Consider the following 14747-nt stretch of genomic DNA (forward strand, 5'->3'; position numbering starts at 1 on the left):
TGGAGGGTTATATGGTTGTGGTGGTGGAATAGGTAGCATCAATTGTTTCACTAAAGAGGTAAGTTCATCAATTCTGGTTTCTAGAGCTTTGTTGGAAGAAGAAACCTGAATCTCATTCACACCTTTTGCTTGGACCATAAAATTATCCCTTGTTGTGAACTATTGAGAGTTAAGTGACATGTTCCCAATCAAGGATTTGGCAGCAACAGGATATTCAATACACAAAGCATTATAATCAACATTAGGGGTAACAAGTTCTCTCAGAGTTCTTTGGTCAGCCATGTTAAACTCAATAGAAAAAAAAATTAACAAACAATGAGAAAACACAACTAATTCAGCAATGCAACAACAAATAGAAAAATACCGACAATATCTCTATTAAGTAAAAACAATTGAAATACGAAAATAACGATTAAAATAAAATACAAAAAAATACAAAAACACAAAAATTAATCTAATAACGTCAATTAAAATTTTTGAGAATTTTTTCGGAATTTTTTCGGAATTTTTTGAAACTATCAAAACAGAAAAAAAATCATAAAAAATAGAAAAATAAGGAATTTCGGGTTTTTAGGATGACCTCCACCATTTAGTTCCTAAATAGAGGTTTTTGATCCTTGATTTTTTCCTAGTTAATCGGCAAAGAATCAGAATAATTTGAGACGATTTTCTAAAAAAAACAGATTTCTTTTTAATCCTAAAACGCAAAAACACCCGAACACAAGAAAGTTAGGGCAAAAAAAAAGGTTAAAACACCCATGACTATAATAATAGTTAGACTATAATAATTGTTAAAATCTACAAGAATCTCCGGCAACGACGCCAATTTGATCCGTTGTCGCGCGCGGGTCAAAACAAGTGTTTTTCAAAAACGTAGTACGACGACAATTTTAACTCGGATATCATTCTCACAAGGATTCTTGATTATTATTATCCAAAGGTAAATCGAATTAAGGGGGGTTGTTTGGTTTGGTGTTCGATTAAGAAAAAGTGATTATTAAAAGCAATCCTTTAAATAAGTTGTTATGAAATAAGTGATTATGAAATAATTCAATCTACCGATTCAGTTTCTACTATCATCGATTAATATAATTTTAATACCCTAAGCGGATTGTCTATTCCTATTTGGATACAAACTCAATGACAAGTGCGGTGAAGTTTGTGAGATGTATGATCCTATTGTCCGAATTAAGCAAACGAGATAAGTTTTCATGGATTAAGCAAACATGATTGATCAAACACAAAAACGAATTAAGCAAACGTGACGTGCCTATGTTAGAATCATACAACCAACCAAATTGAATCAATATATTTCATGCAATCGAATTAAGCATACAAGAACACAAAATATCATTGAAAGGAATTAAACTAAAATTAGCATTATAATAATCACAAGTTTTGGAACCTGAATTACGGCAGATCGAATCAGAGGGATTAGTTCTCCATGGAATTCGTACAAGTTTTCAAATTTTCGTGAATAGTGATCCTGTGTACTCTTTTCGGCTGATTAGGTTATAGGAAAAGTAATATAAACCTAATTTGGTCAAAACATAACCCAAGCCCAAACTAAATAACCCAACACAAAATACAAATCTAGTGCTGAAGGCTTCCACAGATTTTTCAACCATGTTACATTCCGAATTAGCTTCTGACTTCTTCATGAAAGTCGTATCTCTTTCTCTTAGCTTTCCAACGACTGGTAGCACGTCTCGATCAGATACTCCTAGCTCCAGTTATGAATTTATCCGTGCAGACTACTAATGCTGAAAATAAACTGCGAAAAACAAATAAGTGTAAAAATAAGATTAATTATAAAAACACATTAAAAGGGAAAAATAACCAAACTAAAACATGGAAATGCATAAGTATAAATATAGAAGAATGTGCATCAAAATGCACTGATCAATCGGACTTCGTCTCTTCCTATAAATAATAAGAGGGATCATGATCAGGATCAGAGCTCCCCTCAAAAGGAAAGTTTGGACAAGAGGGCTCGACTGTTAGGGGATGCTACAACTGGACTTGCTCTAGCCAACGTTGGGTCATCTACACCTCTGCTTAAGTTGCTAAACATTTTACTATCCCAGATTCCCCACACCTCTCAAGAGGCAACCACATCCGTTTCTAAGGAATACTTTACTTATCTCTAAAATCTTCTTGAGTCAAAGAAAATGAAGCTCCTTTTAGAGGCAAATTTTTATGCTTGCCAACCGACTTGTATGTTCTCTACAACTGCTGCTAGTCAGGGTGATGTTTTAGCCATGAGAATCTCCTCAAAAGAAAGAGATGCCTAGAAGGATAAATGTGGAGCAATTGGGTACAAGAAATTATAAATCCAAAAGAAAGTCTTGGCTCTTCAAAAAAAAGATATACAAGTTGAAGTCTCTTGAAGAGAAAATGAACTTTCATCGGCCCCCTTGATCTTGAATATATATATATATATATATATATATATATATATATATATATATATATAATATATATATATATATATATATCATGGGAGGTATTATAAAACATTTGTATCGATCGTAAACGTGTAGGAGGTGAAAATAGTAATAGTTAAACCATTAAAGATGATGTCCATCAAACTTAACAAAATTTTTTACCCCATACCTTACACTTATCCTTATACCACAACAACTTTGCAAATATTTTAAATTTATCTTTGTTAATTTTACTTTAATTTTTTTACTTTTTACTATTTAATCAAATCAGTCAAAAGTTATTGTTGTGAACCTTACTACGCTAACCAAATAACTTAAGATAAAGAAATTCAATATATTTTTAATCAAATCGAAAAACTTAAAGGAATGATATTCGATTTTTGAATTTATCACACCTGATAACTTTTTGGTTAGTTATATGGTTCACATTATTTAATTCGGATAACTTCAACATGAGTTTTCCGGTGTATGTTTTTTTAAGTTTCGGATAACTTACAACGAGGAGTTCCGGTATTGTTAATTTTAGTAACTAGATTTCTTGATAATAAGAGATCTAGAATGCATTTTTATTTTTTTTTAATTTTATTAATTTTTGTCACACTTATGTTTAGCGGGTATAAATATTCCTTTGATGATATGCGATAAAAATTAGACATGTGTAGATACCATTGAGTTATTCTCAATTACAGAAAAATTTAATACATGAGAAGAGACGGCTAGATGAATTAGAGAGATTGAAATTAAGAAAAAAGTTATTAGGAAATGTTATAAATCAAATGACGTAATGATAAATTATCTGGTGAAGAATAAATATGAACCAGATAACTATACCCCAAGTTATCCGGAATGTAAATTGCTCAAATAACAAACTAGATAACTCAAACTCAAATAAAGTTAAAGAACCAGAAGTCTTATTGTTGGGTTTTTCGAAATTGAAATGGAAAGGAATTTTTTTTCACATTCTCTCTGAAATGAAATGAGAAAGAAGTGAAAGATTTAAAATTATCAATATTTATACAAAGACATTTTAGTTTAAAATTTTAGTTTGTAGGGATAGGACGATAAGTACATGGGTATGAGATAAAATTTTCAACTTAACAATAAGTGCGTATCCACGCGGCCCAAATTATATATACCTAAAAAAAAAACTGCCATACGATGTCGTTAGACAGCATCTTCCCCGTCTCTGAGGGCTAAGGCACGGTAGAGGAAATTTCAAAAATGGTCAAAGTTGCGAAAGCGTGGCACAAGAAGTTTCCGTTACACAAACCTCTGCTAATGACATTTCACACCATTCTATCACCATCTTTCTCCACGTCCTCCGCTAAGCGCGTGGGCACGCACAGCGGAACATTCCACTGCGACGAAGCCCTCGCTTGCTTCATTCTTCGCCTTTCTAAACTCTTCTCCGGCGCCGATATAGTTCGAACGAGAGACCCGAAGCTTCTCGAATCATTGGATGCCGTAGTCGACGTCGGAGGCGCTTACGACCCGTTACGACACCGTTACGATCATCATCAAAAGGATTTTCACCAGGTTTTCGGTCAAGGCTTCGCCACTAAGCTCAGTAGCGCCGGACTTGTATATAAGGTCTTTCTACCCTTCTAATTCAGTCACTGATTTGGTTTCTTCATTATTAATCAAAACCTAATTCATTATTCGTTCATTATATAATGTAGCATTTTGGATTGGAAATAATTGCAAATGTGCTTCGTCTTGATGAAGATCATCCTCACGTACACCAGTTATATCCAGCTATATACAGAAACTTTATAGAGGTAATAATTTCACTATGCATTCACATTTTCTTCTGTGAAATCTTGGATTTGAAAATTAGTGAAATTGTCTTAACATGCTTCTTTCTGTTTGTTAAAATGCTGTTTTATTTTCAGTCAGTTGATGCTGTGGATAATGGAGTGAATCAATATGATTTGGACGAATCTCCAAAATATGTAATCAACACAGGCTTGGGGTCTAGGATAAAACGATTGAATTTGGACTGGACGGATTCTGACCAGTCATCTGATGCAGAAAATGAGGCTTTTCATAGGGCAATGGCTCTGGCTGGTGGTGAATTTTTGGAGGTGCGACTGTTTTGGAGTGTCCATGTTTGATTCTGTTGTTCACCGTGTTTAACTGCGATACTCAACAATCATTTTAGTTTTGACAAGTGTGTGTTACAGAATGTGAATTATTATGCAAAATCATGGTTGCCGGCGCGGTCCATTGTTATGGAGTGTCTTGCAGCAAGAGAAACTATTGATTCTAGTGGGGAGATTATAAAGCTAAATCGATCTTGTCCTGTAAGCTAAGCTCAGAAACCATTTAATCAATTTGATACACCTTTTAAATAATTGTTGTAATAAGTTTTCTCTTCTTACCAATCAAGTGGTATATAACAATCTTTACTAGGGAAAGTGAAAGTTTGTTTTATCTTTTGGATATCCTTTTAAGTATGTTTTTCTCACTTGTTTCACAGTGGAAATTTCACATACATGAGCTCGAGGAGGAAATGAAAATCAACCCTTCCATCAAATATGTTCTTTACCAGGTAGATATGTTTGGCTGAGTAATCAATCAATCTCAAATTTTATATAAGCATCCCTCATTGTCAGCATCCCCCTCCCAAAATATCCCACACGCTAGTTTATTTTCAAGTTCATCATAAGTTCGGTCACTTGTAAACTTCAAAAGTTTTCTTTATTTTCTTATTCGATTATAAATGACTACTTCATCGTGATTTATGTGATACACAATTCCTAATTTTAGGATGATAGGAGTGAGAAATGGAGACTACAGGCAGTGGCAATTTCACCGGCAAGATTTGAGAGCAGAAAACCACTACCATATCTTTGGAGGGGTTTGGAAAATGACAGGCTATCTGAGGTTGCTGGAATCCCAGGTTGTACTTTTGTGCACATGAGTGGTTTTATTGGAGGAAATCAAAGTTATGACGGTGCTCTAGCAATGGCAAAAGCATCTCTAAAGGCTTAGGAAATTGTAGGTTAAACAAATACCTTTCTCCTCTGCATGGTTTTTCTTCTTTTGAATTGGATTTTGGACATAAGGATTAGTTGGCAATGAAACCATAAATGCTTGATCACTAAACTTGTGTTTTAGTTTAATCGGTATGCTTTAGTGGTTCCAAAGCATATTTCACGTGCACCAGTTGGTTGCAAACTGCTGATAAGTGATAATATGATGCTGATAAATAGACCCTCTCGTGCTAAAGCTATGAAGGCAATCTTTAGTAAATGTAACATGGCATTTTTTCTCATACTAAATTTCTACACCAGTTCAATGATTACATTTCACAATTCATCCGTTCTGTTCTTTGTATGCACTGATCAGCATCCTCATTATGATCAAAACTAGGTCCAGGATTCTCTGCATGCACAATGTTAGCAATGAACTCACTCCTCTGAAACAGTTGGTAGATCCTCTTTAAACCACCTGTAAAGCCCACCTTCTAGATGGAAGACATTGGCGTAACCATTTAGGACCAACAAGTAAGCTGCTATTAGAGACCTGTGAAAGTACAAAAATGTGATCTTTAGAGCATCTGATCAATCATTTATATATGCAACATGCAGCTTTCAGCTATATCACTTTCTTTGATCTTACATCCATGCAATCCATGTTATTACTGACACCTTCCATTGTGTATTTTAGCTGATGAATTACTAATTTGTCTTGTTCTTACTTTTAATAACGAATAACTTGTTAGGATTGTTTACAATATTATGAATGTCATTTGTCCAGTTCTCTTAAATTTATATGTCTCTGAATCTGATGTTGGATGCAAAGTGCAAACACATTCATGAATAAAATTGTTTGCATGCAAAGTGAAAACAGAACGATTTCATAAAAACTGTTGCCGAGCTGTTTTAGACTATATAGTCTTGCATTGAAAGCCAGAGAGAAGAAAGTAGACACAGGAAAGGGGGAGAGATAATTTAATACCTAGATTGTTGACCTTCTGGCAGATTTTGTGTTGGTTTCATTGTTCCCCCTGCTGAGCAAGCTACTATTATCTTTGCATTTTTATCTAATTTTTCCTCAACAGCTGCCAGCATGAATCAAATATTTAGTTTCAGAAAACAAGAAATGCATGAATTCAAGAAATGCACTGTGAGTCAAATTCATCTTACACTTGATAAACTCGGGGTTTTCTTCTGTTCCAGAGAAAATACCAAAAAATGCAAATGCAGCACGTCTGGCAATGTCCCAGGCTGTCCATTCTTTTATAAGCCTGTATATTTGCACATTAATTGCATCTGCGGGATGAGCCTGCAGTGATCATGGCCAATTCCATCAGTTTTTTCTTCTTCTTAGCATCCCATATATCATTCACTATCCATTGATCAAAAGTAGAAAGCACAAGAGGTGCACAGAAAAAATGCATCATGATTGAACAGGCACATTGGAGTTGAAAAAAAACCTTCTAAAATATGTTCACTAACCTCCTTGAACTCTGCTTCTGGCCTTACATCAAGAATCACAAAATTATTTTCTTTCCGAAGGCGCAGAGCTTCCTTTGGTTCCACACTTTTTACCTGCAATTTTATACCAAATATAAATTGCATGTGATATAAACACGAAATCACATTTCCTTAGATTTCACCCCTTTGTTTCTTTGCTCTTGTTTCCATTCTCTATATTCTCTCTGGCACTTTGTCTCTTTCCCGTTTGCCTGCAGCTCTTTGCTTTTTATTAGTGATTTTTGCAATTATTCTTAGTTTGGAATGTAATTTCAAGCTATTGTATTATCTTGAAATTTCATCGTGCTCATATTAATATAAATGCTAAAGATGCAAGTGTGCTTATTTGTCAATTCAGGAATACATGTGTGACAGAGGTGGAGCCTTACCCTTTTCTGCAGCAGTAGTTCTCGCTTAACCTTCCACTCTTCTTCAGCTATTACCTCCAAAAAAAAAGTGAAATTAATGTTCCATCACATCTTCAAAGTGCTAGGACAATTTAATCGAGTAAAAGTATAACTCAGAACAGGTACCTGGTGATTTAGCTGGTTTTGTGGCTGCACTCTGGATTGTTAGTCCTCTTGCAATGTTCTGTTGGTGTAATCTTTGAGAAGTGGGTTTGTATGATCTCCCTCTTACACACCATGAATTATGATAACGAGTACCGTCTATAGAAGGTACCCAGGATTGTAAATATGATGTGGAAGAATATTGTAGAGCTGTTGGTGTAAAAGCCGTCATGCTTTGAAGCTCTCAATTTCAACAGAAAAATCAGATATTTAAGGTAAATAGTTAATTGAATGGAAGTACTTGGGTTGTGCCTCTTTGGTTAGTTAGTGAGAAATGTGCATCTGAGTATTGTGGATATTTTGGGCACAAAATCTGAATTTGTGGTCGATGTTTAGGAGTCTTATGCTATTTGGATATCCTTATTATCATCATTTTTGTCTTCTTTTGCTCTCTTTCATTTCCTTACCTTGACACGGAAACGTAATTTTTAGATCATTATTATGTCTTTCCGTATAAGAGTTTTAATGTTTTGTCCATCCCCGCTGTCACAAACCAAGACATAAGATATACTAGTACTTTTTTTTTTAGAGAATTCTAGTACTTTCTATTTTTCCTATTTTTTGTTTTATTTTTTTCTTCCCGCAGCTATATTTTTTATCTCTTAAAATGTTATGTTTTTTTTTTACTTAACCTAGAATATAGTTATAGGTGAGGACTACACTACCCAATTAAAAAAGTTGGTTAAAGTTAGTCAATTGATGTGTCATCAATTAAAACCTCTCAATTGTATTTCACTAACCATGTTATTGAAAAGAAATAGTCCTATATTGCATAGCTAATAAGTTAATTCATATAAATATAAATACACCACTTCAAAATATAATGTACATTTAATTCTTTTAATTTCTTACCGGCTGATGCACTCATTGTCAATTTCGCCTTTCAAACTCAAAAGTTTACCTTTGGTTTTATTTATAAAAAAATTGCTTTTTAAATCTATTCAATAACTAATATATATGTACTATATTTTATCCAAATACATTATTTATTGAATGAGTTTTGTAGATGAGAGAGAAACGGTTCATTGAAGAAAAAGATTAAAAGTAATCGTAGATTTTTCTCATTATTTCTGATTTGAATCAATGTTGTACAACCATATATACTAAAAGATTACAAGGGCAAAACAGGAAAAAAAATATTAACTTATCACAGCTGGTACTAACTAAAAAGTAACTAAATAACTAACTCCATTATTTTTATGTTGATACCTCCCCACAAGTTGGAGTATGTATGCTGCATAAACCCAACTTGGACATGAAGGAATTAAAAAGTGGTGCATGAAGTGGCTTGGTAAATACGTCTGCTAGCTGGGACTCTGAAGGAATTGGAAGAAGATGAATAAGTTTGGAATGCAGCTTCTCGCGAATAACGTGGCAATCCAGCTCAATGTGCTTGCTACGCTCGTGAAATGTAGGATTATGTGCCAAATAGATGGCAGATTTGCTATCACAGTATAAGGATGCAGGAGTAGGAAATGTAATTTGAAAATCAGCAAAGAGGTAAGAAAGGCATTGAACCTCACATGTCAAAGATGCAAGAGCACGGTACTCCGCTTCAGTTGAAGAACGGGAAACAATATTCTTCTTCTTAGAGCGCCATGAAATGGGAGAATTACCTAACAAAACGCAAAACCCTGTCACAGATTTTCTAGTATCCGGACAGCGTGCCCAATCGGAGTCAGCAAAACCATGAAGTTTTAAGGGGCTAGTGCTGGAGAAAAATATTCCATGAGCTGGACACCCTTTCAAGTACCGCAAAACACGAAGAGCAACTTGGTAATGAGGGATCAGCGGGTTAGCCACATATTGGCTGAGGTGCTGCACTGCAAAAGAAACATCAGGCCGCGTATTTGTCAAATATAATAATCGTCCAACGAGCTTGTGGTATGTGGAGGGATCTTCCAATGGTTCACCATCAGTGGAGGATAGCTTCAAGTGTGGATCAATGGGCGTCGAGACAGGTTTGGCACCAAGCAGGCCTGTATCTTCAAGCAGTTCAAGCACATATTTCCTTTGATTAAGGAATATACCAGATGTTGATCGTGCTATTTCCAGGCCAAGGAAATATCGCAGATTGCCAAGATTCTTGATGCGAAATTTCTGATGCAAACAAGACTTGACAAATTCAATTTCTGAAGGAGAATCACCCGTCAACACAATATCGTCAACATAAACCAAAAGAGCAGTAAAACTATGATTTGTTTGCTTGCTATACAACGAATGATCTGCCTCGGATTGAGAAAAACCCAAAGAAAGAAGGGCTGGAGATAATTTGGCATGCCACTGTCTACTAGCCTGCTTTAGTCCATACAAAGATTTGTTGAGCCTGCAAACTTTATTAGATCCAAAATTATCATAGCCAGGAGGAGGAGACATATAAACTTCCTCTTGTAAATCACCATGGAGAAAGGCGTTGTTAACGTCCAATTGCTCCAGATGCCAATGTTTTATAGCTGCAAGAGACAAGAGAACTCGAACCGTAGTTATTTTAGCAACAAGAGAAAAAGTGTCAAAATAATCTACACCTTCTAATTGAGTATAACCCTTGGCAACCAAGCGAGCTTTGTAGCATTCAATAGACCCATTGGCATGGTATTTTACTTTGTATACCCATTTACAACCAACTGGAGTTTTTCCTAAAGGAAGATCCACAATAGTCCATGTTTGAGTATCCTGAAGAGCTTTAATTTCAGAATCCATTGCTTGTCTCCAACAATCATGTTTGGAGGCTTGAAGGTTTGTTTTTGGTTCAACATTAGAAGAGATAGAGCAACAGAAAGATTTGTAAGAGGGAGAACATCTATCATAAGATATATTTTTGGAAATAGGATAGGGTGTGGTGTGGTGACTAGCTGGTGCCTCATGTGTACCAGATGTAGTAAGAATATTACAATGGAAGTCTTTAAGGTACTGTGGCGGATTTTTGGTTCTAGTAGATTTTCTGGTATGGGGCACAGGTTCAGGGGAAGCATTATTTGAAGGAGGTGAAAAAGGTTGTGGAGATAAACTAGTTTGAGGTTCATTGTCAATGATATGAGGGTAGGAAGGGTTAGGGACAACTGATGTAGCAGAAGGGTGTGGATTGGACAAGTCCAAGAGAGGTGTATAGCTGTCATTGGGTGTAGAGCTGTCATTGGGGACTAGGACAGAAGATGCAGAAGTGATAGGTATGTTGTCCACAGTAGGAGGTGCAGTATGGTCTATGTCATATGTCATAGCTGGTGGGTCAGGTTCAGGAGGTTTGGGTTGGGAAATATTGCTTTTGAAGGGAAAGTAATTCTCAAAGAAAATTACATGTCTAGAAACAAATAAATCATGGGATTGCAGGTCATACAAGATGTACCCTTTGGTACCATCTTTGTGCCCAAGAAATATGGATTTACGAGCCCTAGCATCAAACTTAGTTCGATGGGCCTGCAAGGTAGTTGCATAACACAAACAGCCGGAAACCTTTAAATGAATCAGAATAGGGAATGTTTTGAATAGAATTTCATAGGGAGATTTGTAATTGAGGAGAGGGCTGGGAATACGATTGATGAGGTGGACTGCATGTTGTATGCTAAAAGTCCAGAGATTTAAGGGAATATTGGAGTGAAACGTAATGGCTCGTGCAACATTCAGAATATGTTGGTATTTGCGTTAAACTACCCCGTTTTGTTGGGGAGTTTCAACGCAGGATTTTTGGTGGATAATTCCCTTGGAAAGGAAAAAGGAATTGAGAGTGGAGAATTCTGAACCGTTATCAGACCTAAAACACTTTAGAGATGTGTTGAATTGGTTTTCAAGTAAGGCAACAAAGTTTATAACACTTTGTTTGGTTTCAGACTTGGCTTTAAGAAAAATAACCCATGTAAATCTGGAAAAATCATTTACAAGAGTTAAAAAATACCTATGGCCTAAAATTGAGTCAGTGGCCAAGGGACCCCATAGGTCAGCATGTAGTAATTCAAATGGGGCATGAGTATTAGTAAAGCTTTTAGGAAAGGGCAATTGCTTTAATTTTGCAAGATGACAAGAATCACAAGGATCCATATTATTTTTACAAGGAATAACAGGAAACTGTTTTGACATATATTTCATACCAGAATTAGAGAGGTGGCCTAGTCTTAGGTGCCACATCTCAAAAGAATTAGAAACTACAAAATTACAAGAATTATGAAAAGCATTGGAATCCATGACATAGAGGCCTCTGTGCAATTTAGCTGTACCAATCATTTGCTTCGAATGGTTCTGCAAAATATTACACAGAGTTGAGGAAAACTTTAGAGAGCAGTCATTATTGGTTGTCAATTTAGTGACTGAGATTAAATTGACATGGAAGTTGGGAATATATAGAACATTGTAAAGAGTTAGAGATGGTGATATGATTATGGTTCCAGACACAGAAGCTGTAAGATGAGAACCATTAGGAAAAGATACAGATATTGGCATAATGGATTGATAAGATGTAAAATTAGCTAGATGAAAAGAAATATGGTGTGTTGCTCCAGTATCTAAAATCCAAAGATTGGGATGCTTACTAGTGTTGGGGAGAGCTTGGGAAGTGGAAGCAAAGGGTGAGGTGGTGATGGCATTAGCAGTAGTTATAGGTTGAGCTTGTTGAGATTGTTGAAGCATAGCACGGAGACTCTGAAATTCCTCTTGAGTAAACCCAAACACAGGTGTGGAATTTCCCTCAGACTGAGCAGCAGTGTGTGATATGGTGTTGGCATAAGATTGTGAGGAACCTTGAGTATTAGATGCAGGCTTGGTTCGGTTTCGATATCCCGGTGGATATCCATGTTTTACAAAACAAGTATCCACAATGTGGTTTGTTCGACCACAGTGAGTGCAGACTCTGTTGCCTCCTTTGGTTTAGGAAGAAGAACCTTTCCATTTGTTTGTTGCCGAACCCTTATTTTGAGTGTTAACATGAAAAGCAGTGACAGTGGCTTTATAAGAGTCCAAAGAAGTAGCATAATTTAATTCACGTTCTTATTGAATGACCAAAGAAAAAGCTTTGTCAATGTCAGGAAGAGGTGTCATCATCATGATTTGAGACTTTGAGTGAGAAAACCGATCATTCAAGCCTTTCAAAAACCTAATCACGTAATCCTGCTCCCGATATGCTTGTTCAGATGAAAAAAATCATTTTTTTTTCTATAAATAGAGTTGGAGGGAGTAGTAAAATTCTTCTACTTTGGAACACCATGTATGAAAAAACCATCATTTTTCATTATTACATTCAACTTGCTTGATAGCAAAGAATCTTATAAACTTGCTTGTTGTTTGATTTGATTTACGTTTTCAAAACTTTCATCTTTAGAGATTGGTTTTATTGACATTTTTATTAAAAGTCAACGTAAATAATTTTTTAACCTTGTATTTCATAAATTTAAAATTGTATATAACTCAAAAACATTGGATTTAATTTACAAAACTTCGATTTTATTTACTATGGATGTTAACCCTAAATATGAAATTTTTCTAAAGCTTGGATTTTGGCCAACACTGAAATTTCAGACAATGCTACCAACCTTCTCTCTTGCACGGCCATAAAAAATCTCATCACCCTTTGTTGAGAATATAATTTATGGTGTTGAAACATCTAGGTGTCGAAGTATTGAGGAGTTAGCCTCGACATGAATTTTTACTTAGACCCAATTTGTAGTGTTAGCAGAATTAAGTATTTGGGCTTTGCTTGAGGAGCAAGCAAACCCAACATTTATAAATAAGTAGTAACCCCTATCATTGTAAAATAACACATACTTGTAGTTGCAAAGAAATAAAATTCTTAATTTGAGAGCAGAGAAAAACTCTGCATAAACTTCTTTTTCTCCTTCCTTATTCAAAAACCCTAATCTCTCTTTCTTCCCCAATTCAATTTTGTTTCTTTTCATTATCATTGTGCCCCGAAATCTTGCAACCAAGGTTGATTGATTCACCCGACCAAAAGTGAAGAACAAAAAGACTAATCAATCAAAAAGATTGATTCTTGTTCATCAAGATTCAGTTCGAAATTCTCCATAGATTTTGGTGAATTTCTTGAAGGGAAATTGGTGAATTTCCAACATCTGGTATCTAGAGCATTGACTGAGCGATTCGTGGGAAGCAAAACACAATGGTGATGAATCATCTAAATGAACATGTTCAGGCGACTCTCCCAATTCTGAAGAATCAAAATTATGAGAATTGGTGCAAGCAGATAAATATTGTCTTTTGCTATCAAGATCTTTGGGATCTTGTGAATGAGGGAGTGACACCGCTTGCAGCAAACACGACAAATGAAGAAAAGACTGCACACAAATAATTGAAAAAGAAAGATTATAAAACTATCTTTATAATCCATCAATATGTTGATGCAGGCAATTTCGAAAAGGTTAATGATGTTGAAACAACAAAAGAAGCATGAGAAATTCTGAAAAAACCGTTTGGGGACGTAGAAAAGATGGAAGAAGTGAGGTTACAAACTCACAAAAGAATGTATGAATTGACTCAGATGGAAGACAATGAAAGTATAACTTATTTTTTCACTAGGGTTACAAAACTGGTGAATCAAATCAAGGTATATGGAGAAGTGTTGACATCAAGATCAGTTGTTTCAAAAATCTTGAGGTCATTGTCTCCAAAGTTCACCCATGTGGTAGTATCCATAGAAGAGTCGAAAGATTTGTCAATATTGATAAAGAAAGAGCTTCAAGGGACATTTGAATCTCATGAACAAAGAATGAATGAAAGAGATGCATGCAAGTCGAAAAGTGATATGGCTTTGTAGGCACAATCAACAAGAGAAAATAAAAGTAAAGGGAAGCGGTTCAACAACAAAGGTAGCTAAGACTACAACAATTCGACTGGTCAAAATCAGCAAGAAGGAGGTCAGTCGAATTAGAGAAAACCCTCATACCAAAGCAACCAAAGTGGTGGTTCTGCAAGTAAAGGAAGAGGTGGTGGTTGAAAACCTGACAAAAGTCACATTCAGTGTTTCAACTATCACAAGTATGGTCACACCTCTAGTGATTGTCTTGAAAAATAAAACAATCAATATAATGATGCAAAGTTTGCAAAGCATGAAGAAGAATAAATGTTGTTGATTGTCACAAAAAGAGATGAAGAAAGATTCCAGGACCAATGGTACTTGGACTCAGGATGCTCATCACACATGACTGGTAGGAAAGATTGGTTTGCCAACATGAAACCCTAAATGAAGAACATGGTAAAATTTGCAAATGATAATACTCTAGAAGCTGAAGGTATTGGTAATTTTATGATTA

At 35.4% G+C, this 14747-nt stretch overlaps 2 protein-coding genes across 2 annotated transcripts; one reads left to right on the plus strand and one right to left on the minus strand.

The window, feature by feature from the left end:
* Positions 1-3554: 3554 nt before the first annotated feature.
* Positions 3555-7648, plus strand: LOC127081639 (uncharacterized). Its single transcript, XM_051021877.1, has 7 exons — positions 3555-4037; positions 4127-4225; positions 4340-4531; positions 4631-4750; positions 4927-4998; positions 5217-5447; positions 7287-7648. The coding sequence occupies exons 1-6, from the start codon at positions 3669-3671 to the stop codon at positions 5439-5441; spliced, it is 1077 nt and encodes a 358-aa protein (XP_050877834.1). The 5' UTR covers positions 3555-3668; the 3' UTR covers positions 5442-5447; positions 7287-7648.
* On the minus strand, positions 5694-7902 carry LOC127081640 (rhodanese-like domain-containing protein 14, chloroplastic). The gene is made up of 6 exons (XM_051021878.1): positions 7462-7902; positions 7318-7364; positions 6911-7003; positions 6599-6737; positions 6411-6513; positions 5694-5975 (listed from the first exon to the last, which is right to left on the minus strand). Exons 1-6 carry the CDS (start codon positions 7667-7669, stop codon positions 5861-5863), a joined length of 705 nt encoding a protein of 234 aa, XP_050877835.1. The 5' UTR covers positions 7670-7902; the 3' UTR covers positions 5694-5860.
* Positions 7903-14747: the final 6845 nt, after the last annotated feature.

The sequence above is a fragment of the Lathyrus oleraceus genome, chromosome 5 (genome assembly GCF_024323335.1).
Source record: "Lathyrus oleraceus cultivar Zhongwan6 chromosome 5, CAAS_Psat_ZW6_1.0, whole genome shotgun sequence".
In the NCBI taxonomy this organism is placed as follows: domain Eukaryota; kingdom Viridiplantae; phylum Streptophyta; class Magnoliopsida; order Fabales; family Fabaceae; genus Lathyrus; species Lathyrus oleraceus.

Excerpts from the sequence above, each read along its gene's own strand:
- LOC127081639 (XM_051021877.1), top strand. The coding sequence starts at position 3,669 with ATGGTCAAAGTTGCGAAAGCGTGGCACAAGAAGTTTCCGTTACACAAA. Across the intron at positions 4,038-4,126 it reads GCGCCGGACTTGTATATAAG|CATTTTGGATTGGAAATAAT; the intron begins GTCTTTCTACCC and ends TATATAATGTAG. Across the intron at positions 4,751-4,926 it reads AGCTAAATCGATCTTGTCCT|TGGAAATTTCACATACATGA; the intron begins GTAAGCTAAGCT and ends CTTGTTTCACAG.
- LOC127081640 (XM_051021878.1), bottom strand. The coding sequence starts at position 7,669 with ATGACGGCTTTTACACCAACAGCTCTACAATATTCTTCCACATCATAT. Across the intron at positions 7,365-7,461 it reads AAAACCAGCTAAATCACCAG|CTGAAGAAGAGTGGAAGGTT; the intron begins GTACCTGTTCTG and ends TGGAGGTAATAG. Across the intron at positions 5,976-6,410 it reads CCAGAAGGTCAACAATCTAG|GTCTCTAATAGCAGCTTACT; the intron begins GTATTAAATTAT and ends GTACTTTCACAG.